Source organism: Dysidea avara, chromosome 3 (genome assembly GCF_963678975.1).
Source record: "Dysidea avara chromosome 3, odDysAvar1.4, whole genome shotgun sequence".
Lineage (NCBI taxonomy): Eukaryota > Metazoa > Porifera > Demospongiae > Dictyoceratida > Dysideidae > Dysidea > Dysidea avara.
This window is the reverse complement of record NC_089274.1, coordinates 1,970,935-1,998,754: the sequence shown is the minus strand read 5'-3', so window position 1 is coordinate 1,998,754 and position 27,820 is coordinate 1,970,935. Positions and strand designations below refer to the sequence as shown.

The 27,820-nt window shown below is 38.0% G+C and overlaps 1 protein-coding gene and 1 non-coding gene across 6 annotated transcripts in view; both read right to left on the bottom strand.

The window, feature by feature from the left end:
- LOC136248824 (SWI/SNF-related matrix-associated actin-dependent regulator of chromatin subfamily A-like protein 1) overlaps nt 1-27,820 on the bottom strand; it is a 36,258-nt gene that overhangs the window by 7,524 nt on the left and 914 nt on the right. The window contains exons 2-17 of one of the 5 annotated variants that reach the window (XR_010697837.1): nt 27,081-27,131; nt 19,631-19,826; nt 18,411-18,561; nt 18,184-18,345; nt 15,692-15,757; nt 15,503-15,643; nt 11,908-12,005; nt 11,812-11,863; nt 11,626-11,709; nt 11,422-11,492; nt 11,266-11,365; nt 7,961-8,084; nt 7,856-7,914; nt 7,036-7,136; nt 6,898-6,985; nt 2,396-2,636 (exon numbers count right to left, since the gene is read on the bottom strand). Coding sequence is in view for 4 of the 5 variants with exons in the window: in XM_066040638.1 (XP_065896710.1) it covers nt 5,122-5,139; nt 6,898-6,985; nt 7,036-7,136; nt 7,856-7,914; nt 7,961-8,084; nt 11,266-11,365; nt 11,422-11,492; nt 11,626-11,709; nt 11,812-11,863; nt 11,908-12,005; nt 15,503-15,643; nt 15,692-15,757; nt 18,184-18,345; nt 18,411-18,561; nt 19,631-19,826; nt 27,081-27,131 (1,562 nt within the window). In the remaining variant the exon portion in view is untranslated. Of the gene's footprint in view, nt 1-2,395; nt 2,637-4,030; nt 5,140-6,897; nt 6,986-7,035; nt 7,137-7,855; nt 7,915-7,960; nt 8,085-11,265; nt 11,366-11,421; nt 11,493-11,625; nt 11,710-11,811; nt 11,864-11,907; nt 12,006-15,502; nt 15,644-15,691; nt 15,758-18,183; nt 18,346-18,410; nt 18,562-19,630; nt 19,827-27,080; nt 27,132-27,820 lie in introns of those variants that run through there. The other 4 variants (XM_066040638.1, XM_066040636.1, XM_066040637.1 and 1 more) reach the window with 4 other exon arrangements.
- On the bottom strand, nt 22,379-22,497 carry LOC136251946 (5S ribosomal RNA). The gene has a single exon (XR_010699291.1). It is a non-coding gene; the product is annotated as a 5S ribosomal RNA (ribosomal RNA).

Here is a 27,820-nt window from a genome sequence, read left to right as displayed (position 1 = left end):
GTTTCAGCCTGATTGAATTATATATTCCCTGAAGGGAAATTTAGTGAGCATTAACAAACAATTTACAGAAGAATTTGTGACATAGTATTATATAAATTTACTACAATTGGTATTGCCAATTGTTATGCACTACACAATCAATATAATTATAGTAATTACAAGGCTACACATTAACACTTATAACTCATGATCTACTATTGGTCCCAACTTTAAACTCACAATGATAAATGATGGGTATTAGAACAATATGTAAACAAAAAATTAAAATAATTAAAGAATAAATATTTTTATAAATTAAGATCAAAGGAAAAAGCTACATTTTTGTGGTTTGACCTTTTCCTTTGAGCAATTATAAAACATTATATATCACCTGAAAGAGAATTTAATAAGGATTTCAAAATTCTAAACCAGAAGCATCTACATTAATCACAAGCAAAGTTATGAGCATTTTATTAAAGACATGTAAACAAAATGAAAATTTTAATGAAAAATTTGAGTGGTCATAACTTAAAGGGAGAGTTATGAAATCAGCCAATTTTTGGTGTGAGAAAGTTTCTTGATAGGGTCCATGTTTATGCCAAATTTGACGAAAATCAAAAGGGGTCCGGATTTTTTTTTGTTGATTTGGCATGGAATGACCCATACCTTCCATAAAAAGTATCACGGTATTACTAAATATCACAGTACTACTAAATATCACAGTACTACTAAATATCACAGTACTAATCTAAATGCCATAACAGCCATTTACCTCAACAATAACACCGAACACCCATGGTAGCTCAGCAAGCCTCACATACAAATTACCATATAACGGGAATAATTCGCGGAAGAAAACATTCACGAAATTCGCGATTTTAGATGCATTCACAAATGTTTTCTTGCAAATTTTTCCTACAATTAAAAAGGTTTTTCTCATGGATCAGTTGTTGTAGCATTCATGTAACGAGTGCATAAGCAGATAGCTGCTCACCTTGCTACTCACTAAACTGCTATATATGCGTGACGGTATAACCAGTGAAGCGCAGGACTGTGCAATGCGTGTGATTCGAACAGAGGTGCAAACTTCAGTGACAGTGGAACAATCGGTGCTACTAAATGGGGCAAATATAATTGCAGCCCAGTAATTCACTGTGCCGGAATGGCATGTCTTAGCCTTGGTTTTAGTGCTGCCCCCAAGGCTATAGACGTGCCGCTCATTATCGTGAATGCCTACTTCTCCATCGAAACAGCGATCATGCATGGCTACTAGTATGCGTAGTACGCAACATGTCAGAGTCAGCCATATAGTCAAGCGTTCCCTATCCATAGAAAAAAAAGATTAACTCATTGTGGGTGCACGCCCAATTATTAATTACTTTATGCAACAAATCGCGGACGTTTTCTCGCAAATGTTTTCTTCTGTGAATCATTCCTGTTATACGGTACCACAAACAAACTTGTTTACATTGTTTGGTTAGCTGTCACCACCTACCTACAAACATTGTCACATGTCTGGTTACCCTCTAAATATGGGATGACACAAGCCCACTGGGAGGCCATATGCCCAGACAGTATGGCGGTATTAAAATTAAAAAAATTAAAATTAAATTAAAAAAACAGGCGGTATCAAAATCGGTATGACTTAAATATCACAGATTACTAACAATACTGGTATATCACCCAGCTCTAATTGTAATATATAGTTGTAATACAGGCATGAGGGCTTTGCCTGATGTGTGTACTGTATAGCCTAAATATTTCGAGGGGGGAAATTTTTGCTGATTTCGCGGTTTTGGGTGTTATCAGCGAAAACTTTACCCTTGAAATATTTTGACCTCCATATAGTCTAATACATTTTGGGAGTGTTTGCAAATCCACGAAAAATTTATTTTTAGCAACATTGCTCAACCTCGAAATATTTGCCCCTAAATATTTAGGCTATACGGTATGCCCAACTGCCCGAGGACCACAGCCCAAGGGCATACAATCATACATGTCAAGCAATACCTGAATGCCCTGTGTTACTGCTAATATGTAACACTTATCATGCTGATAACCTGTACAGAGCAATCAATCACCCAAGCCAATACGAGTGCAGCCACTGGATATATTATATATGCATACTTTTGATTGTGGGTCAGCAGCTACAGTAGTACATTCTGGTTACATTTTGTTACGATGAACGGACATATCCTAGAGATATCACGGAGAATTTCGGTTACACGAGTTTAATGTTTTAATCAGTGCTATGGAATCGTTTATGGACAAAGTACGGAGTTTACTAAAGGCCTAGATAGGTAAAATTGTTGTAGAGTGGTTACTCCGTGCAGAGTGGTAGCTTCATGATGGGGGCATTCCATATTCAAAAATGTGTGGAAACAATCAATGAATAAGATATAACACTAGTTCTTACCTTAGCCCAAACGTTTTTCAACTTGAAGGATGGCAAGGACAACAAAACACTCTGTCGGAGTGGTTTTCATGGCAAAATCCAAGTTGTGCATCCTAATCACATGAGTATTAATCGATCCCCACAATCGATTTCGGCATCAACTTCTGTATAATCACTGCCCAGTTGTAGCCCGGTCTACATTTCATATGTAGCCTGGTTAGCTGTGCTACATACGAATTGCAACCCAGGTGGCTCCTTTGATCTGAGGTGTGAATATATTACATTATATACTATAAAATTATGAGCCTTATCTGAAATTATGTCACAGACATAAAAATGGCCGCAGTAGTGTGAGGATTTTGTAAAGTTTGAATGGGCGACTATGGAAAGAAAATTTTTGAATACAAATATCTCAGAAGATATTGAACACCAACTAGCAGGTATGGCTATAAGACATTACAATAAGTACACAAAGGCAATTTTCGGTTGGTTTTCAAAACAACGCTGGATTCCTATTCTTTCAGCTAATTTATCACCATACCTGTTGATCAGAGCTCGATATCTTCCATCTTGGCTGAGATATTGCCATTCAAAAATTTTCTCCCCATAAACATTTTATGAACGTCCCCACGCTACAGCAGCCATTTTTATGCCTGTGACGTAATTTCAGATAAGGATCATTTCTTTGTGTCCACAGCCTTAAGCTGTCACATGTGCAACTACCACCTTATCACATGACATGATTACATTGTTGGACAATGTGTAAATCTTGGTTATAATTGTATTCTCAAGAGAAAGTAACTGGTTAATAAGCTTTGTTCATTAATTTGAGGTGGGCTTCATTAGTAACTCTGTTACTTGCAGTAATAAAATGAAAGCACTTGTGAAGTGCACATACTCTCCCACATGTTGACAAACAGTAGAAAATACAAATAGAGTTGTGTACATCATATTGGAAACATGCTAGGTATAGTGTACTGAGTTGCTTGTTACAGTTACCCTGACATATTGAGGTGCCAAACTTTACCCAAGGTGTAAGTCAAAGACCCAAAAAAATAAAAAAGATCATATGATGACAATAGGTACACCTCACCAAGCATATTTCCTGAAAAATAAGCTTGCTACACTGTTCCTCTGAAGACTACTGTGACTGCTCTATTACAGTATCTATAGTTGACTGCTGTAATACAGCTGCATTACATAAATTTTAGAAACAGGTATTCAAGTGACCCTTCATGGAGCTTCCTGGGGCCCCTGTCATGCTATAGCCCCAGGACAAAACGCGTAGTTGAACTGAGTGTTCTATTAGAGTAATTGTATGAATTAGGATAGAAGAGCTCGAAGGTTTGATTTTTTAGTCACACTTGAAGATCAGCTCAGTGGTACATGCAGTGTACTACGAATGCAAAATGTGTTCATCAGAAATAGTCTAATTATTCATATGAAAATTTGCCTGCATGTGTGACTATTGTGCTAGCAGAGACTTGAAGTTCTAGAATTACTTGTTAATGTGCAACTTTTTTCTGACAAGAGTTCAAGGTCATTGGTCTCCTTATACAAGAAGAATGAACCAAGATATCATCTCATGAGCACTAGTTGCGTTGCATATGTAACATTTCTGAACAACAAAACAGCATAGCTAAAAACTTCAGACTGCTCAATAAACAAACACACACTACGTATACTATTTCATCCTTTTATGCAATCAATTATTGTCAGTTACCAGTTCAGCACTATATATCTTGCTTACAGTGAGTAATAAAAATAATTATTCAAAAATATGCCTGTGTGTTGTATGCATTCTAAAGCTTTTATCCGTAATTTGAAAGCATTAGCACCAATTATCAGGTAAGTGTGATTTTTCAAGTGAAACTGTTACATATGCACATTTACACTACATACATTTAAATGAGTAGAACAGTTCCCTGAACTTAACTTAGCTATCATTTCAGCTGCAATTTCATAATGTTAGTGTAGTACAAGTGCTCATGAGTTCATTGCTTGTACACACACATAGCTAGGATTCACTCCGTATTTTGTTCATACAAATCAAACATCACAACTTTTTCAGCAAACGGCAAATTGTTCTAGCAACACTTGAAGCACATCTAAACAAAGGCTGGATCTTTTATTGAATGAGAACAGTTCTGTGCTATTGCTATACTTAACTGCTTTACATCGTAGCTGGATTGTAGTAATGCAAATCAAAAGAAGTAATCGGCTGTCTGCTGGTAACTGCAGTGACTCTCTACTAGATTTTTCTTCGCCCATTCAATTAATATGCATCCACCCACTGTGTTACTTATGTCATGCAGGTACTTCTACTATCCTTTTCTTTGGCTGGTAGTTAACAAGCTTTGTTTCTTTTGCAGATCTCTCCATCCGAGAAATACAACCAGCTTTTGGCTCCTGTTACAACCAACTGTGGTTGTTTCCACTACAATATTGCTCTTCTCAGGTTGATTTAAGTATGGCTGGGGTTCAGGGTTACTGCCATGCCTCGTTTACTTCCAAGATTCCATCTTGCAGTGTCATTCTTGATACAACACACTCAGGTGTAACACTAAATCCATTCCTACTACCCTCCACGACTTTATAGGTGGAGTTAACTTGCTTTTCTGTCCGTATCCTTTGATTCTTTGAAATAATGGTACCGGTGAGGATCTGATTCAAGGCTTCCACATGGCCTTCTTTCTGTTTGTTCAAACCGTCTTAACTTTGGTCTCTTATAAAGTCGCTTCACGATATCAGCCCAAGTACTTCACCTATAGGCACAAAAAGGAGGCATATTTGTAGAAAAAGAATGGAAAATAACCTTGCTTTGTCTAGGCAAGATATTTGAATTCCAAGATATTTACCATAAACGCAAACAGTTAAAATTTTTGTGAGGATAATAGCTATGTGACTGACGATAATTGGTTGCTTATGGTACTGCCTGAAACAAGCCATGTGATATGCACGTGACACACATAGGATAAACATGTGATAACATTTGTAAACTGAATCACTGTACAAGCAAGGTACTTGAGGTTTCATTTTACAACAAACCATAAAATCACAACAATGTATTGACCATATATGACTTCAGTAATACAAGTCGCGGTGTTCAGATGACGTATGTAGGGAATTACAAATATCCATTAAAGTATTTAAGTGTGTTTCAGCTGCAAAGAGATGCAGTTAGCTAGCATTAATGAACCTAAAAGGAATGGTTGCAAGTAACTTACAATGCGCCGTGAACATTTGAATGCTGTATACTACAATCTTTGCAATATTGGCGCTTAACAATTGCAAGAGCAAAAAGACTATAACTGCAGACACTGCCCTTAATACTTGCATAGCGTGTAAGACTCACTTACTTCAATTCAAGAGATTGGACTGAAGAGGCTGTGCATAGCGTGTAAGACTCACTTACTTCAATTCAAGAGATTGGAATGAAGAGGCTGTACAAATGTATCGGATACTTTTCAATGGCGGTTGATCAACTTTCAACTCGTGCGACCACACCCACTTGTTGCATCACACAAAAGTTCCACTAAATTTCACCTTTTGTAGCAATGTAGCATTGCTGGTGTATAACTGTTGGCTCATCATTCTTAAATCTTCATAAAGCCGTAAAGGGTGTGCGGAATTCTACTGACAATATTGCTATACCAGGTACGCTCAGAGACTAAGTCAGAAGAAATTCATCCCATATTTGAGTTTCACTATATTTTTTTATAATTTGGGATCTGTGAAAAAGCAGCCAAGAATACTTCACTTCTCCAAGAGTCACAGGTGAGTGCTATCGTAACAGCGATAGAATTATTAGATTAGAACAGTATTGTACAAGTGACAATAGGTGTTAGTTTGCACCTTTCAAGCTGAATACCGACTAAACGGTACAGAATGGAGTTTTGGAGGTCTAACAACTTTTTTTCGGCAAGAACAGACCCGTGTAACAGTGTGGGTGTCGTGTCGCTAGCAAGTTTAGATGAGAAGATATGCAAACAAGGGGCTGCATTTTTGTCCATAACTCGCGATGACCGTTGAAAAGTATAGAAGTGCTCAGGGAAAAGTTTTAGACAACAAACTAACTTATGCTTTGCATTACCTTAAGACTACGTAGCAGTGAACAGCTAGCCAGAAAGGTGCTGGAAAGAAATGGAAACCACCTAACTATGCACAAATCAACTACAATATACTCTCCCAAGCGGGAGAGTATAATTACTTGATATTTGAGTCATTACAGTAACTTCATTGAAGTAATTAGGTAATGTGTTATATTTGTAAGTTAAGTAACTTGAGTTATATTGCCAGCTTTTAAAGCACATTTTGTTACATTACTTAGTTACCACAAGAGTAATAATATTGTGTAAATCATTACATAAGTAATGCATTATCCTCCAACACTTGTTTATAAACGAAAGTTATAGTTTAAATCTGCTTATAAATAAACATTTGTGATTTCGTAGATCTAGTAATAGAAGTACTAGATTTTGCTATTTGTACATCTGTCAGATTATGTCTCCCTATCTACCTACCTTGATGACAGTATTGGTAGCACCAGAGAAGTCCTCCCCAGCAAGTCCTGCCTGGCTGAGTATGCTGAGCTTGCGTTGGATCATTGGCCTGCAAAATGGCTGGGTGTAGTTTACTGATCATGTGATGATGATGCTTACCAGATAAAGTCATCTGCTGTTCCCCTGGCAACAAGATATTGAATGTTCACAGAGTTCTTCTGACCAATACGATAAGCTCTATCCTCAGCTTGAACCAGAATCTGTGAGTAAATTGAGGGATACAAAAACCTATTACTATCATACTGGTTTAATCATCCTGTACCCTCCATAATTTTGTGACAATTATTTAACACTAACTAGTAGTAGCTGTATTACAGTGGAACGTTAAAAATTTCTATTTTGAAACAGTTGAAGCAAGAAGTCATGTATGAAGGAGAGAATTCTGGATTCTGTCTCCTTTCCTAGAATGCAAGAGGATCTAGTCACCACCAAGTCTAGGATATTTCTTATCAGGTCTCAAAGTTCTTACTCCCTACTATACTATACACACCTTTCTTCAGGTCCCTATACTTGAGAGCCGGAAATTTGAACTCTGTAAAGTCCCTGAGGTATTAGGGTTGGAACGGATAGTAATTTTACTATATGGATATCCTGAAGAAAATCCTGGATATCCTGTGGAGAGTGACATCATCACTTGCTATTATATTTATCATGAACATGCTTGTTTTACTAGTACTTTAGAATAGAAAAATAGAAACAAGCGTAACAAATTCATATGAAAATTAGGGTTGTAGTTGTCAATTGTGGAGCTATGTACCAAGGAAAATTTAACATCAATTATTAGAAACTAACTATCCTAATGGCATCACATTACCATTAGGATACTAAATTATTATCCAGATATGTACCAGATAATACAGATATATAGGAGGCATCCATTGCCCACACCTCTGAGATTCTTTTAACAGACAGAACTTACTCCAGGGTTCCAGAATAGTTCAGCAAATATCACTGAGGATGCTGCAGTGAGCGTAAGTCCTATGACATCATAGTGGATCACATGATTATACCTAGCCCCACTCACCAGCATTAGCAGTAGTGATGGAGAGCACAGCAGCAATACAATTTTCATCATGTTGGAACTGGTCACACAGGTTCTGTCTGATTGTAGGTAGAGTCTTTCCATCAATCCTGATGTGTTGACGTTTCTGAAAGTGAGAAATACTATACTAAGTAGTACACTTCCAACACAAAAAGTAAAATTGTCATGACATCAAACATTCAATTATCATTACAGCAAGAAGTCAAGCTGGAAATATGTTAAAGCACTACCGTAAACACTATACGGATAATAAAGCATGAGGCACACAGCTAAAATGCTAGTAAAGCACAAGGTGTAGCCAAGAGCTGTATTTTAATATCGAGGCCAAACGCCAAATGCTACTTATTCTCATCTATGAAACATGATGTCATAATTAACAAAATGGTATAGGGATTTCATCACACAATAACCAAATTGAACTCTGTTTGCAACATGGAACCATTGGAGGATAATGCTGGTAAGCATGTTGTGGCGATATGCCATCTGGCGAAACCACACCTAACTTCTGAGATGGATCAATACAAACTTGCACTCATTTGTATTGTAAGTATGTGTGCCTTGCTTTCATCCCTGCTTGAATATACCATATGAATGTTACAATAGTAGAATGCCATCTCTCCCAATACCTCTCTGTACAACTATCCTCGTCATTTAAGTTGCGACATAAATACAGATAAGGTCCACTCGTATAGCACAAGCAAGATAATTCTCTTTAATTGTTTATGAAACAGTTCCAGTGGATAGAAGCAGGCATGGTTCTAAGGGGGTTTCACCGGTTTCTGGAAACCAGTCAGCTTTCAGAGATCAAAAAAATAATTAAAACACTCAATAATTTTTAAACATAAACTAACATATTTAATTACTTGCACAGTTTATTAATACTCTCTCCACTACAAAACAATCCAAAATGCTTCTTCTTCAAGTGCATTTAGTGCCTCTAAAAATAATTATCATTCTTGATTTCATAACTTCTATAACTGCTCGATAAGGTATTAAATCTCTCTGTATAGGCTTAGAATGAGCAGATTCTATACATTTTAGGGTGATTTTCATTCGTAGTTAACTAAATAAACTACCGTATGCAAGGAAATTTTGACGTCAAAAAAATTTGACGAATTTGACAAATTGGTTTAATTCATCAAATTTAAATTCATCAAATGTTTATAAGCGCCATTAAAAGTACAGGTTTTGCCTACAATTTCTTGATTTTCGTCAACATTTTATTCGTCAAATCTGCTGAAGTCTGAATTCGTCAAATTTTTCTTATGTCAAAATTTCCTTGCATACGGTATATAGTAGGTTCTAATTCCAATACCACTGTATGGACCACGCCCCTACCATAAAATTGGAAACCAGTCAGCAATTTTTGTAGAACTGCCCCTGGATAGAAGCCTGTACATAAAAACATGTTAGTATGGCAACTTCCATATATGGTGGTTGTATACTTACATGTGTTGCCACTAGTCCAGGTGATAACACTTCAAGTGCACATTATTGCTAGTGTTCCAGCTTCCTTGTAGTGTACAAGAAGCCTGTAGTAATTTTTAAACCTTAGGGACGTATACAACGTGGTTTCCAGATTTGGTATTGAGTTGTAGGTGGAGGGGTCTAGATCTAGGGGTACAGCGCACACAATAGTGTAAATTATTTTGCTTCAATACAAGCTTGGTTTTTTCTTAATGTTTATCATTATGGTCTATGATTAGTCAGCAGATCAGGTATTGTAGTAACCCAAATACATATCCAAATTATCTAATTTAAATAAAACTCAAGATTTACTGTAATAATATGTATTGAGCTGAGCCCTCAAGAACACAATATAACACATGGATGGAATTACACAAGTTAATTTTAATACTACTTGATCCATTACTCAAAATCTTTCCATTTAAATTCCTGACACAACATTTACGTATGGCCAACCCAATTTTTTTATATGAGAAGCCATATAAACACAGCATCTGTTGCATCTCTTTTCCGAACTTGCAATGGAGTTAACTACAAACAGCTAACGTTTATTTTAATTACTGCCATAACTGTACTTTATTAAGCTTTGAAGTTTCACAACAAAGTACAGATAATGAGACAATAAAGTACAGTTCACACCTCAACTGCATGAATAATAAATATAGCCCACACACACACAAATTCTGTAATAATGCAGCTGGGTTGTGAATTTGAAACAAGTGGTATTTTGTGAAAATTTTCATTTGCCACCATTTTCAATGGGAACACATTTTCAACAAGTAGAAGGAAAAATTAGGAATTTTAAGTTGGATTAGGGATCATAGAAAAAGCAGTGAAACAAGGAAGGTTGCTTACACCTGCAGATATACTAGTTGACATTAAATCCCTAAACTTCAGTATATACCCATGACTGAATTAGGGATTAAATGTCCACTAGTATATCTGCAGGTATAGGCAACCTTCCTTGTTTCATCACTTTTTAGTATTCCCTTGTTTCACTACTCTCTTTCTTTGATCCCTAATCCAACTTAAAATCCTTCCTACTTGTTTGTTTACCTTTTTAATAGCATAATTATGACTAATGAAACAGTGCATACTGCATTAAAAGAAACAATGGTGCCAGGAATGTCACAAAAGCAATTTTGCACCTGAACGTGTGCCCCAACAATCAATTATGCAACAGAAAGGAAGGTGGCCATTACGATTTATTTTCAGCTATGCTCTTCCCGTTACACTGCATTATAAATGAAGAACAGTATGAGAAGCATCTCTGCAATCAATCCAGTCATTACGGAAAATACGAACGACAAGCATTATAGCCAGCACAGCCACATGCAGGGAAACCCCATCATGCTATCGCGAATCGACACCTTGCCAGGAATGTTGGCGAAAAGAACTGGAACACAAAGGAGGACAAAGGCAGGTCCATGATGCGTGTATTGTATGTACTGTGGTTGGTGAAAAGGCAAATCTCGGGATGAAGCGACATCAAACAGTAAAGAAATCAAGCCTGTAGCCTTATCTATTGTCAAGTTATGCTTGGCTGGAGACATCAGTTAGTTAGTTCGTCAGACAGTCTGTCCGCTATCATAAAAATTTTTTTTTAAATTCCATAGAAACTTTTGGAAGGGTTTGGAGTTGATCTAAAGTCCAGTTCCTGTCAGTACTACCGTACTGTATGATGGGAACAACCCACCATCACAGAACTCCATACAAAGAATATATATAAAATAAAAGTACACCCATTTTGTCTTTGTATACAGTTTTAAAAGTGTTACATTTCTCATCACTAACATTTCAACATCTTAGATACCACTTACCTTTTGTCTCAAGAGGTCACATATACTATCCAGTACCACTCTGTGATGGGCAAACACTATAGACTTCTGACCACCCTCCAATCTGTCGATGATGTAATCCCTAACATTTGGTGGGAAATATCATGTGATGCAAGATTGACAGGCCAAACTAGTTACCTGATTCCAGGCAACTTCATACGTCCAGTTTCTTCATATAACTGAAGAAGTTGACTATGTTGAGTTTTACTCTGAGAGGAAATGATACAGTTTGTCTATTAAGACATGAAGAAATAAAGGATGGAAAAGGATTCTTCACTACTACAACAGTTAATTTGAATCTGCATACTAATTCAGGGTAGAGTCAAGGTTTGTAACTGTTACCTTGTGATGTGATGCCAAGTCTAATTTCTTCCTCATATCCTCAAACTCACGACTGTCATTGTTGATAGTGGGGTCCAGTGATACCTTCAATGGAGAGGAGTCATTATAACATCTACCATACACAGCTGACATAATTCTAATAGAATGTACACTTTAGATATGAACATAGTACACCAACTTCATTACCATTTGTCTTCTCTTCTCTGGTAGCTGGTCCAACACATCACACTTGAGACGTCTACACAACAATTGATTGTGGGTTTCAATTTTCACCATGCTCACCTGATCATCACACACGCCTCCATGTAGAGTTGTAGTTCCCTAAGGTGAGAGGCTCCAGAGAAATCCCAGGCCCAAGCAGTCTGTATATTTTTACAAGACTTCAAAACTTATATGCAGTAGAGTAGTTTATATTAACTGAACGATGGAAGTAATTTTCAACTAGAGTAGGGACCATAACACATCAATATAAAGTACTGAAACAAGCTGGATTAGTGCACAATATTAAATCACAGTAAAATAATAAGAAGTGTTATATCCCTACTGTGCGTACTCTAGTTGAAAATTCCTGTGTACTAGTTTGTTAACTTTTTTGTAAATAAAATTGTTATGGCTGGTGAACCTACACATACCGCATCAAAAGAAAGAAATGGTGCCGCGTGCCCCAGCTATCAATTATCATCTGAAAAGTGAAGTATCCATTATGCTTCGTTGTCAGCTATGTCCAACCCATTACACAGCATTACGAATCAAGAACTGTTTGAAAAGCACCTCTGCAATCAAAGTAGCCACTATGAAAAATACAGACGATTTCCATTACGAAGGGAAGCCTTCACGTGGTACTGCCTAACCGAAACTTCTCGCTGTCAGCAAAGATGAATGGAACACAAAGGAGGACACTGGTAAGTAAGCCCATGAAGAATGCATTGTACGTACTGTGGTATGCCAAAAGGCACCTCTCGGGCCGAAGCCACATCGAACAGTGAAAAAATCAAGTCCGTAACCTTAGCCATTATTGAGTTACACTTGTCTGAAGGCATCAGTCAGTCAGTCAGTTACTTAGTCAGTCAGTCAGTTACTTAGTCAGTCAGTCACTAGAAAATTCTGTTTAATATTTTGTTTTAAACTTTCATAGCAACTTGTTGAAAGTGTTTTGGGTTGATCAGAAGGCTTGTTTGGGCTTAGTTGACCAATACTGCTTCATCGTTGTCAGTGAAAAGTGAGGCTGGTTTTGAGTGATTTTTTTATGGGCCATGCCCACACCTTTGTGGTCCCTACTATACAGTACTATCGTACTGTATGATAGTAAGTGTATGCTCTATTGGAGTTATAAACCAGAGCTCTGTATACAATTCACTTATACATGTACTTTGAAGTACACACTACACAGGTACTATAATGGAGGTCAGTAGCATACATATTAAAAGCATTTCAAACCAACAAAAGCCACACAACCATCCACTATATATATTCACTAGTTTACAGCTTATAGATAATATATATTATAGGGTTATCAATGGAAAAATTTACATTTTAATTTAATATACAACTGTTACATGTTGGACTAACACTTAGTGGCTCAGGTGGTAAATTTCATCGTCTTCTTGGGGAAGAAATGCAATCGAAACATCTGCAAAATTCGAGATTACAAACTGTAACTCTTGGAAGCTTTGATCTTTTATCACAATACTAGAGTTTAACCTTCCTCTGTGAGCAAACCTTAAGCATTAGTAGTTTGATAAATTTCCTGTCACTACGTCTCATGCTGCATCATTTGAGCATATTTTGGACAGGTTTTTTACTATGGACACCAAACAAATGATAGCCAAAACTTCCTCACATCACAGTAGTAGTGGTAGTCATCCATCAACAAAGAAGTTACAAAGTATGGTTAAATTTGAACATTGATAACCATCTAGGTGAACCTGAAAACAGGGCAAAACTTATCAAAAATCACAACTTGACAACATAACTTGCCTGTTAACAATAGAAATCTGGGTGGTGCAAAACAACTGTAAGAATTAAGATTCATAAAGTACAGTTAGCAGCAAGGTAATTCTTTTCAGGAGCTGTAAAATAAAACTATAAAGGCACTTAGGCAATCAAACTGAAGCTCACATAATTTCCACCAATAGTATATAATAGAAACCAAGAGTGTCGAACGGTGTATTAGCCCGTGATTAATGATTGCATAAAGTAACACGGATATTTCAGTAATTATATGTTTACACGAAATGGTAATTTGAAATGCATACTTGGCAGCGGGTCTTTGTTCACCAGTTTTCCATGTTATTCAACCAAGTATTCAACAGTTATTGCACAAAGAAAGTGGACCCAAGATAACTCCAGCTTGCTAAAACAACGGTTGCACAAACGAGCGTGTTGCCATGCCTTCAGGGATCCGCTTGGCAGTATCAGAACTTTAACATTAGCCAATTCCCTTTAACACTATCATGTTTTCGCTTGGCTTAGTGGCCGAATTGGGCTAAACACAGCAACCCTTAATGGCAATGAAAACGAACAATTACTGAAATATCCGTGTTACTTTACGCAATCAATAATCACGGGGTAATACACCCGTTCGATATTCTTGGTTTCTATTACATACTCTTGTTTCCACCAGTATCATGACTTTAACACTTGACATCTTGTGCAGTGCTATAACACCATAAACTGTATCCTTTTATGTATTGGCACAATTTAGGTGGTGTATCATTAGTGACCACACCCAAGCTTAGTCATGTGGGCCTGACTGGATTCGTACCTGACTTTCAGTTGATGCTGCTAGCTATACTTGCAGTTGTTTTACCTTTATTTTTGAGCAGTTAAGTGGACAAGTTACACTGTATGTGACCGGATCTGCGAAAACCTGACATAATGGTGCAAGCCTAAATTTTCAGTATAAGCTATTGATTGCAATGGGTAAAATATTTGCGTAAATGAAAAAGATATCATCGTATTCACCTACTCAAGAGAAGTTTGAAAATCTTTGTTTCATAGCAGTAGACTAAAGGATGCTGAGTTTTGGATGTTTGTTTACATCATGTTGAAGCGATGGTACGTGATCGAACGTTCTTCACTGGTTTCTTCTCTGTATGTAGTGAAGAAAGGTGATAGAAGGAAAACTTACCCAGTAATAGACTCCCCAATTCATGGCAAACGCAATGGTGCAAGTTGGAACTCTGCACTGCATTGCGTTTGTAAGTTACAGCCGTTTTTGTAAGCGCTTGTAATTTATTTTCCCAATACTTGCTGTACAAATCGATCTTTCTGTTGTTGCTACTTTGTAGGGCTGTAACTCCAAAAGTTGTTGGTACACAAGGCTGAAACTTGGCCAGGGCATACACTTGGCTAAGTAAATTGTAAATATTCAATAATAAAGAATTTGAAAAATGCGCCAATATATCGGGTTTTTGCAGATCCGGTCACATATGAAGTCAAGTTGTGATTTTCAGTACATTTTGTCCTGTTTCAGGTTCATCTAGATGGTTATCAATGTTCAAATTTAACCATACTTTGCATGTGATCTCTTTGTCAATGGACGATTACTACTGTGATGTGAGGAAGTTTGAGCTATTATTCGTTTGATGAAAGCCTGTTTTTGGAGCCCAAGATGATGCAGTAACAGGAGATCTACCTTGCCAATCAAACTACCAATGCATTTCGGTGAAGGTTTGCTCACAGAGGAAGATTGAACTATAGAATTTATTGCCACTGCAGCTACACTAATGTGAGAGTTAGTCCAATATGTTACACCCAAAAACGAGAAAACTTTTATAATGGTCAGGATCCAGCTACATGTAGTACGTAAATTTACCAAAACATCAAGGTAATAGGCCTTAATAATATTACAGTATTCATGTATGTACATATGTACCTTCACAGCAGCACAGTAGCGTTTCCCAAAATCAAACAAACTCATACCAAAGTGTCGGTCAAGAGATGTCACTTGTGTGTATAGTTCTATTGGACGAGACAGTGCTGGGGTCCCTGATAACAAAATAGCAAACCTGGCATTCTGAGAAAAGGAATGAAATCAACAACCATATTACTTACTAGCCTGTACCTTAAGTAGAGGAATAGCTGCCTTACTTCTTGCCGTCTTGTGGTTCTTCAGAAAATGGGACTCATCCTACACACACGCACACACATACGTAAAACACCTCATAAAAGTTGAGTACTGTATTTACTGGGAGCTGGCTGTTTACTACATGTACTCCATCACCCAACTGAAAAATTCTGTTGCTATGTTGAGTAATGGCTGTTATATACTAAATAAGTTATGAGTTTTTATAGCTGTAGTAAACATTGTTTTATAGATTAGTAACACTATTGCTCTTTCCCTGCAAAACAAACTTCTTGTAAATAGTGCCCAAAGCCCTCCTTTAGGACCAAGACTCTATTGATACAGTATCCAAACCATTTGGAACACTGAAAAATGAGGATGCGGATAGTATGACTAGTGCAATTAAATATTATATTTTAAGGCTTTTAGTGCTATCAAACAGCACAGTGATACTGTTTAAGTATCCCAAAAATGATACGACGAAAATTACTTTTATGGAATAATATTAGTCCATCTAACATCAAATACGGCAATAAACTCAAGAAAATACTTACTGGCAGCCAGATATAGAATTTTAACCAAACTCAAATTTTGTCTGACTGCTAGCCTGCCTGCCTGCTCCAGTCGCAAGGCTGGAGGCCAAATGAAGCAGCACATGGCCACCATTTAATGCCACAACAACAAACTCACCAGTGGGATGTGCCTTTTGGGGTTCTGATGAGTATGTGCCCTCTGCACCATGTCTTTCCTTTTATCTTCAATCAGGCTGTCTTCATCCTTCTTCATGTAATAAAACTTTAAGGTGTTAATTTTCCCTATCAACACTTTCCTTGAGCAGGATATTTAACTTCACAATAGGCTCAATGCCACACCCACTTGATCATGCCTATTAATGCAATCTTGACTGATTAAGAACGACTGAGCACTGCCTGAGACCATACCTCTTAACAATCGATCACAATGACACACCCCGTTATTATTGGTCCAGTTGTATTCATAATAGCAGCTAGCACAATGAAAATCTACACCAGGCTGACTCGAGATACTCTAATACAGCAGTCACCCTAATAGAACAGTCACATGTGTATACGTATAATAGCTATATGCTATAACAAACAAAAAAAACTAATATATAAAAATTACTAGACAGATGCTAAAGCACGTAGGGGCAAGCCTGAGGTGCATTTTAAGTTGGACTGTTATGGTATGCAGATAGAAAATGAGGAAGTACTTTATGAAAGTGATAGATTGGAAGGTTTGTATGATGAGGATCATTGGGTTGTACAATTGGAATCAAAGAAGAAAAAATTGCGGCAAGAATAAAGATTTGTCCCATGGTAGTAGACTCTACAATATAACCCAATTATAGTGGATTGGAATAATCCAGAAATGAATGAACTGTCGTTTGAACTTCTATACTTGTACCTTTATCTTCTTTGCAGTAATAAACAATAACGTTGTTCAACTGTCATCTTAGCTCTTCTCTGTCTGTAATATTCTCTCTGTCTGGCTACTCTCGCATCTTTTTGTTGTAAAGTTTGTTTGCCGTATCTTTGTCTGTACAGTTCCCTATGTCTTTGTCTACGTCTGACTTTCAAGTAATCGTTCAAAGGGGGTGGGGGGTGCTTATAAGCACGTGTCTTTTCAGTCATGTAATGATAGCCATACTTAGATGTTTGATATATAGGACCAACTCATGTTTGATAGCACCACCCATGCATGGAGCGGAGTGTTATTGAGTGGTGGTGCTGGTGATGATGTGTCTGGGACTAGTAGTGTTATCTACCACATAGCTACCCATCAAAGTGGCAAAGAACTGGTAAGTCTACTAAGAACTTTAGTTTGATAGCACCAGTAGTGTCAGGATTCCATACCATAATTTAACGTGTGACATTTGATAGGATCAGTTTACTCCGTTTGTATGTATTGTGTAATGCCTGCCAAAGTAGGGATTTTCTCACATAGCTATGTTGTGATAGCTACCATTACTATTTCTCACTGGAACCCTACTTTATTTTTAAATTGATTGCACTAACTTCTTTTGTTTTAGCATAACTGGATGTGACTACTGTATTAGAGTATCTTGATCTCTTTGCTTATCTCGAGTGAGCTACATAATAGATGGCTTTCTACAGCAAAACTACAGCTATATCATTAAGGAACATGGTTATGATATTTTTGATGGCTTTAATGACAACATTTTTACAGGCTGAGGTGCTGTCTATTTTATAACAGTACCAGGGATGTGCCCACAGTGGTCAGGACCAGCCACCACTCAAATAAAATAGTCACCACTACCATTCAACAACCACTACAAATTTACCTCTAGCAAGTCAAGGCCCCACACATTTTATCATATAGTTCTGGACTCAACCATGCTTCTTGTCACCACTATTCTAAACTTGGGCACATCCCTGAGTGCTACCATACTGTTTGATACAATATTTTAAATATGTAACCATAATTTAAATCTATTATCAATTCACACTCACAGCAATAACAATCTGAAAGTTTTCTTTACTAAACCTGGCTGGTACACGACTGAGAGTGTCATAACTTGCAATGACAATGGATGCACCATGGAAGGTATCCTGAGTGTGGTACAATACATTGATTTCCTCCTCCTTCAATGAAGGTAGCCAGTACTCAAATGCCTGGAAGAAACAACATTGTTTAAGTTGTGTGAAACTACCAAACTCTCTGTTGAATTGTGACACACCTCTCCCCACATTTGACGGACTGATGATGGACACAGAATCAGTAGTGGCCACACCTCTCGATAGTAAGCGGCAATACAAATAGCTTGTAGGGTTTTCCCCAGTCCCATGTCATCAGCTATGAGAACACGACCTTTGTGATGTATACCAAACCTGTGAAGATGCATACATCAATATTGTTACACTAACTACATACCTGCCTGAACACACACACACACAACAAAAGCTTTGGCTGCAGTATACAGCCTAGTGAGCCTACCCAGTGAAACAATGGGTGCTAAGAGGTACTGCAGGCAAATCCTTTGGAGGTAGGACTATTATCATAGGCATAACAACGGGGACTCCCCGTGTTCCACACACTGAGTGAGCTTTACACATAGTACAAATTGTATTAACCAGTTACCACCCTGCTTAGCCCCTCACACTAAATTTTGTTGCTACACACCTCTGACTATTATCATGCATAGAGCTGTATCATGTCTTGTAGTCCCACCTGAAAAATCATTTTACTGTGATACATGGAGAGTTGGTATTCACTTTCTATCCCATGTAACACACACACACACACACACACACACACACACACACACACACACACACACACACACACACACACACACACACACACACACACACACACACACACACACACACACACACACACACACACAAGTAAAGCAAAGCCTCCGGCAGCCATGCAAAACAAAGCTATTGCCGCCCAGTGAACCAGCACTGGGATGCCTGTGCACCACTCAGGTACTTGAGCCTTGTGCAGGCAAATCCTCCTGGGGCAGGGCTAGTAACCTGCAGGAGGACTGTCCAGGTCTCATGGAGAGGTCGCGGAACCTAAAGTTCCACAACAACCCCAACACCACTAAGCGAGACAAGGACAGTTGGGCATTTGCTTCCCCAGTTTACACCAGGTACCCATTGATGTTACAGCTGGGTGGGCTGCTTCCCCAGTTGACACCAGGCCACCAGGTCCCCATTTAAACAGCTGGGTAGACTGGAGCAATGTGAGTAAAGTTTCTTGCTCAAGAAAACAACAACAACACCAAAGTGGCTCAACCGGGAATCGAACCTGGGACCTTTCGATTACCAGGCTGATGTCCTAGCCACTTGGCTATGCTCCAAGTGGTTAGGGCATCGGCCTGGCACACACGCACGCACGCACGCACGCACGCACGCACGCACGCACGCACGCACACACACACACACTTACTCAACTCCTTCTCTCTGAAATGGCATCAGTGTATTCACCAACTTGTCATCCACTCTACTGGAGAGGTCGATCGGTTTCTCTTTACTCACTACCCCTTCTTTGCTCCTCAGTGACACAAACATGTTCACTACAGCCTTAGGGATATAGTCCATCTCCAACTGAGTGTCACCACTACACTGTTTCTTCAATGAACTGACTAGGAAGAACAATAATAACTACACAAAACACGTAAGTTTCATGACACTTAAAAAGTTACAGACTTTACCAACAATCTGATATAATATTCTGCTTGTTCTCGTGTCAGAATTGGCAAAACTGTTCTTATAAATGACTAGTGAGGACTTTTTCACAAAGTAGTTGAAACAGACGTTGCTTGGTTTTTTTATGAAGTAAGAGGTATAAAATAAATGTATTGTGGTGATACAAAATTAGCCATTTTTGGTGAATACATCTAATGCTGAAACAAATGACAAATTTCATTACTCAAATAGATACAAAATGACCAAATAATTCAATCATCATACTGTATAGTACAGATCCCTGCAAAATGACCCCCTCCCCCCACCCAAATGCTGCCTCTAAAAAACCACCCTAGAAATGCCTTAAGTGGCAAAAAGTACCTTACTTTAATGGAATAGTGTTAGTGCATCTAATGTCAAATATAACATTAAATCTCATACACATGCCAATACTGATTTTATTATAAAATGCAAACACTGAATTTTACTCTACCTGCCTTACTGCCTGCCTGACCACGGTCACAAGGCTAAACGATGCATTGTATGACCATCTTTTTTCACCACAATAGCAAACTTACCACTGGCATGTACCTTTTAGGGATACAACAATTGCTTGCCCTTTGCATCCTGATATAGCTGGTCAAAATCTTCTTCATGCTATGAGCCTGTATCGAGGAAGCATTAATTTTTTTGCTTGGACAGTTTCTGTATTTAGACGCCACAAATTTATTAAAACACTAATGCTGTTGCAGAAGGGAAAATTAAGTATTTTAAAGTTGGATTAGGGACCAAAGGAAAAAATAAGTAGTGAAAAAAGGGAATAGCTGTAAAGAGTAGTGAAACAAGTGAGGTTGCCTGCAGATATACTAGTGGACATTTGGGATCAAAAGTATATGTGCAGGTACACTGAAACCTCTCTAATCTGACACCTCTGTAATCCAGAATACCTATATAATCTGACATTGTTTTGTATATCAAAAATACTTTTTTCTATGTACAGTGAAACCTCTCTTAACAAACTCCCCGAAATAACGACACAATAGAAAAAACCTCCATAATAAGGACAAATATTTTGGTCCCAACAGGTCTGGTTAATACATTTTTTACCTCTTAAAGAGGAAACCCTCTATATTACGGCAAAAAGTGGTTAAAAATCCTGGGTCCCAAAATGTCCATAATAGAGGGGTTCCACTGTAGTACTACCTAAATAATCTGATAGCCTTACTAATCCGATACAATTTTCTAATCCCAATGAGCATCAGATATACAGGTATAGAGATTACTAATCCAAAAATTCTTAGTTTTTTCTTTCTACTTGTTTGTTTGCTATTATAACATAATTATGACTGGTGAACCCACGCATACCACATCAAGCATTACAGATGAAGAGTACGAGAAACACCTCTTCAATCACTACAGAAAACACAGATGATTTTCATTACAAACGCAATAGTCAGCAGAGATGAAGCCATATGCACTACCACAAATCAACATCTTGCACGGTCAGTGAAAAGAAATGGGACATGAAGGAGGACAAAGGTAGGTCCATGATCTGTACAATGTACATACTGCAGAACAAACTAGTGCATTGAAAAATTATTAATTGTGGGAATCCAAGCGATATAAAAGTAGTGAAACAAGATGGATGAGTGATGGTATTATTATAACATAGTTCTGTGGGAAAATCCCTACTTAGGCACTGAATTATGACATACCAAAATAGAGATTTTTGCACAGAACTATGTTATAATACCATCATTCATATAATCTTGTTGCTGCTTTTTAATCACTTGGATCGATCCCTACTTCATTTTAAATTGCCTAGTTACCTACTTATGAATAAGCACTAAAACGTTTCTTAGGAAGCAATCAGATCCCCAAGAACTATTGCGGTTAATTTAAAATGGAGAGTTTTTGCAATAAAACAATACGCCATTGATCATATTTTAAGTTTCAAGGTTTTATTTCACAAGGACAAAAGTATTTTGAATCAAATGTTAAATGATCATCACTGCCATTTTGTTTACGGATGGCATGCCACACTATGTGGTTTTTTCCTAACTATTAGAACCAATATTAACAAGTAGAAGGACTGAATAAGGTTAAATTTATCTGCAGGTATAGGCAACTTCTCTTGTTTCACTACTTTCTTGCTATTCCCTTGTTTCACTTCTTTGATCTCTAATCCAAAATCCAATATAAAATTTCTTCTACTCGTTTGTTTACCTTTTTATAACATAGTTATGACTAATGAACCCACACATGAAGCATCTAAACAAAGAATGGCAACAGGCATGCCATAAAATTTTTTTCTTCGTCTAAATGCATGCCCCAACAATCAATTACTGAAAAGCATAGCAGCTATTATGCTGTCTTCAGCTATGTTACACAGTGATAAGAATGAAGAACAGTACAAGAAGTGTCTCTGCAATCACCATGCAGGGAAATAAGGGCAATAAGTGTAATAGCTACCACCACAGCCACAGGCATCGGTAAAGAAAGAAAAAAAAGTCTACAACACAAGGTATTCCCAGGCGGTCACCCATCCAAGTACTAACCCTGCCCGACGCTGGTTAACTTCAGTGATCGGACGAGAACTGGTGCTTTCAGCGTGGTATGGTCGTAGACATTTGTTAAGCCATTCTACTGCCTATTTATACACACAACATTCCAGCAAACTACTCTCTTAATCTCTGCTATTAAAAATCTATTTGCAAAAAAGCTAAAATGGAGGACTGCAGAGTTTGGTGTTGCACTGATATACATATTTTGACTTTTACAGATACCAATTATTTTCCCATTCCTGTAACCAACATGCCGATATTGAGTGATGTTCCCAGGTTTAGAATAGTGGTGGCTACAAGAGACAGGGATGAGTCCAAAAATGTTGTATGAGACGTTAACTTGTGTATGTCAGAGGTGAATTTGTAGTGGTTGTTGAGTGGTAGTGGTTGTTGAGTGGTAGTGGTGGCTATTTTATTTGAGTGGTGGTCGGTACCCACCACTGTGGGCACATCCCTGGATATTATAACCAATATTCTTCAGAGGAGGAGTAGAAGATCACCTAAAGTTTCTGTGTACATTGTATTGCTATTAGTCTCGTGTAGACCAGACTGATTTTTGTCTTTTGTGTGTGAGGGTGGGAAAAAAAGTGGTCTAGTACACTTGCAATAGAATTTCTGTGTAGCGTTCCACTAGCTTTACGTGGGTGCTGATTGGCAAAGCCATACATGACTATGTTGCTCAGCTTTTCCAATCAGCATCCACCGTAGAGCTGGTGGAACACTACACAGAAATTTTATTGCAAGTGTACCAGACCACTTTTTCCCCACCCACACACAAAAGAAAAAAGTCAATTTGGTCGCAAACAAACAAGCCTAAACAGTTATAAAACAGTTACAACAATTAAATGTTTTACCACTGACTGTTGCATTCATCACTTTCCTTACTGTCGTACGTTTATTACCTTTTACTAATTGATTGTGGGTTTGGTTAATCGGATAATTATTTCCGCTTCGTTTTGCAATATTGGCTTTTATCGATTATTCTAAGCAACACTATAGCAGATGGCAAAAAGGCACATCTCAGGCCCAGGACGAAGCAAAATTGAACATCAAGCCTGTATGTAGCCTTATGCATTGTCGAGTTATACTTGTCTGAAGGCATCAGTCAGTCGGTCGGTCGGTCAGTCAGTAAGTCATTTAGTTAGTTAGTAAGTTAATAGAAAATAGGAAATTCTTAAAATTTCACAGAAATTTGTTGGAAAGATTTAAAGCCATTTTGAAGGCATTTTTTGGGCTTGATTAACCAATACTAGACAGATGCTAAAAGCATGATGGGGCGAGCCTGAGTTGTGTAAAAAGTGATGCGACATCAACTGTATTTCCATGAATAACGTTTAATGTGTGTGTGTTTGTAGCTATACATACAGAAATGCTCAGGCTACTCTAGAGGTAGCTGGAGAAAGGTGAAAAAAGTTCAAGTTGGGAGGCTCAGTGGCCTGCCAGTATATAGCTACACAACTGTGTGGAAGCATAGTCAGCTAGGACTTATCTCCCTGTCTTCTGCAGTTTCATTGGCCAACTGCATGCTCTCTTCTGCGAGCGTGCATGGCGTCTATCAGGTGTTTACTTGCTTCTGGCATTTCTGCTGCCGTCCTCACCCTGTCTCGTTCTCTCCCTGCCTTCTTCTAAGACGATCTTCTTTGTCTATGTAGATAAAAAATTGTAACCCACATGACAAATTCTAAGCCAAGTGGCGCAATATGGCTTTTTCGTACAGGAAGTTTTCGTGAATGTGACGCACGTGACGTACGATTCACTCGGGCATTCAGCAGCCAGTGTTCCCTCCTCGCCCTGTCTCGTTTTCTCCCAGCCTTCTTCCAAGACGGTCTTGTCAATGTAGATAAGAGTTGTGAACGAAGTGACAAATTCTAAGCCACGTGGCACACTTTTCCGTGTTCGTTACGTAAACTCTCAGGAATGGTCAGACGTACGGTCGTACGTACAGTTGAGCACTACCAGTGTGGGGCTGTCCGTGATCGTTACGTAAACTCTCGGGAATGGTCAGACGTACGGGTCGGACGTACGAGTGACTACTGCCATTTGTGGGGCTCGCTCAGGCTCGCTCAGGCTCGCCCCAACTACCACGCTGTTTTGAAGGGAAACTGAGGCTGTTTTTGGGGTGATTTTGAAGGGAGAAAAGACCCAAAACACCATCAGGAGCTTATGAGCCTCCAAAGGAGCATGCAACTTGGTTTCATGACTATCCAAAATACGTTGCGTAAAATTTTGCTTACATAAGGTGGTAAATTCCCAGTGAATTTAACTGTGACTACAGCCATGAAAAACAGCATAAGTTGAAAATAGCAATGACTCCATCATTTCAGAGGAGCTCTACTCAAACTAAGAGTGATAATGATGGGTGTGTGTCAAAGTGGGAGCCTCGCCCCAGTGTTTGTCCCACTGTCAGATCGAATGCATCGTAGAACTGTCCTAGTCTGTCCATAGAACCGTTCTCGTCAAGTTCCCACTCGCTACTAGTCAAGGTAAACTTCTAAAATACAGTACTACCATTCTGTAGGATGATACAGCGTAACAGAAGTCCATCCTCTGCGTGAAGTAGACTTCTTCCAAAAAAAGAACTTAATATACTGTGATTAAATGGACTTTCATATATTCACACGTTGAATTTATACAGCAACTTATTAGAAGTGATTGTGGGTTTTAGTTTATTACATTGGACACCCACACAAAAGGTACAAATTAGGACAAACTTTTTTTGTGACACTGTTACAGAATATAATGTGCACAGTCTGCATACTACCTATAAACTTTTTGGTCACTTATTGAACTGCTTGTGGTCAGAAAATAATGAAAGATTTCTACACTCATAAATATACACTTGCTTAAATACCACAAGGCTGGCTGAATAAATTTTTATAACTGTAAATCTTAATCATTAGCTTTTATATGTAATAGTTGTAACACGGGCATGCAGGATTTGCCGGATTTGCCTAACACGGGCATGCGGGATATACCTGCAGCCCTCCTGCTTTGATACCCAAAGCAGGAGGGCTGCAGGTATACATATTCAAGCATATTCCAAGTGCCCATGTTATAGCTAGTAACACTTCCGTTGCAGGCTAATAGCCTACGTAATCACCCAGGCCAATACGAGTGTAGCCACTGGTTTCTTATTATATACATGCTTGAAAGATTCGACTATGGCTAGGCAGCACGTAACATAACTATGTTTGTTATAATGAACAGTCCTAATATAAGGATATCATGGAAAATGTCAAGATCTGTCGAGTTGGGCAAATCTCAGGCAAGTGTTTGAATGCTATCGCGTGATTTAAAGACTAATTACAATGTATACTAAGGGTATTCTTCATTGTAGAGTGGGTAACACGTGTCGTGGGTGTTCAAAAACATGTCAAAATGCTTGTGAACGCACTATAAGACTAGTTTTCACCTTTTCCCAACTCATAGAATAACAAGGATACTGCAATGCCTTCATCTGAGTGCTTCTTGTGGCAAGACAATAGTCACATCATTAATTAATTCCCATAATCAATTTCAGTCTAGAACTTTAAGCTGGAGAGGGAGGGGGAGGAGGAGGGGGGTACAGTATATTATTTTGGAATGGATGCTTAAGTGTAGCTTGTCTTATGGTATGTGGTAGCCAAGTGGTAGAGCACTTTTAGAGTATAGAAAATACTTGCTGTGTGGCCAAGACACAACTATTATTGTTAATTAACCCGACTTGACCGGTTCACAGTGTATCCTGGCCCGGCCAACCCATCTCATGTTGTACAGGGTCTGGTTTGGCACTGCTTGATTGCAGTTTATTTTGTGTCATACCATATTGTACTTGAGTTACAACATAGATAATGTATGTCACAAATAATTTAACTGGCGTTTCCAATCCAGTAGGAACGCATACATTATCTATGGTTACAAGGTAGTGTGAACAGGGTGTAAGGAAAAGTTATTGGTCAGATAAAATGGCCAAATTTAATCAACCACTTTTTCTACTGACATTGGCAAAAGAGGCACCCACTCACTATAATGAAATGGTATAGCATAGAGCTGAGTGATAGTGAAATTTTCACTGTCCAAATGATATCAAGACACTGTTCACGATAGACAATAGTAAAACGATAGTGATAATTCACCTATTTCCTATTAGTTGCCTTCAAAGAGAGTTGTAAGGAGGGATATACCCATGCATGTATTTTACATAAGATATTAAACAGCCTTTTAGGCTGATTCTTGTTCCCAAAAGTTATTATTTTACAGTATTTTTGCAGATATTTCTCCGTATTTTACTTGTTAATTACTATCCGATAGTAAATTTTCAAGCGATATAGGCGGTACCGATAGTGATACTATCCCGATATTCCGATATGCACATACTATCCCCCAGCCCTAGTATAGCATTATATAGCTTATTCTTTGTGTCATCACCACAATTTCAGTCTAGTTTTACAAAGCGCCTAAACAAAGAGCCTCTTATTACACATTGTACGTGTATTCTAGCTCATCATTATTTGGCACACACAATCCCCAGTATGCTTTCTGGCAGTAGGGCTGACTTGAGTTTAGAAGTTGAAAGTACATAACTCAGGACAGTGTTAAAGGGTTGTTATATTGTACTCTGGTATACAGATTGTACATAAAAGAATAGTATAGTCTTCAGATACTCACCCAAGTTATTGTGGTCCTCAATACCAAAGCTCCATATAGTTCTCTTGGCATCTACAACATAAACAAATCCTTGGTAACTCCAGATTACCAAATACATGCACAACAATATACTCTAATAATATGTGACTGGGTCTGCAAAAATAGGACATGTGGGCAAAAACTACATCCTGTCACACAACAGGACATACCTTAGTTAGGGAACGAAATATTTTAGCGTTGTGCAATATGCCTATATGGTACATCTTTGTGCAATTGCTGCTAATAAATTTTTGTAGATAAGTACCAGTTATACCCAATTGCACTGCAAGCAACCCAGCAACATTGCTAGAAACTTCATATTAAAGTTAATTAAATGCGTGGGCGGCTGATAATTTTCATGGTTTAGTACCAGCTAGTACTCTACTACACTGTTATATAACTAGCTTAAACAGTCTAGGAAAGTGGTTATTAAACAACTAAGCTACACTGTTAAATTGCACAAAACCAGACCTTCACATTTCTGTGATTGCACGATCAAAATGTCAATATGCAAGCATGATATTGGTATCAAGTATTGCGATATCCTGATATATCGATATGTATCATACACTACTAAATATCTATATTCTACAACTTGCATTATAAAGCCAATTATTTGCTTGATACCTGCAGAATATTTCAAAGCTACAGCGAAAGTCCACAAATTTTGGGAGATAAAGTTTGAAAAAGTAGTCAAATTTTATGTATCTATTTTTGCAGGC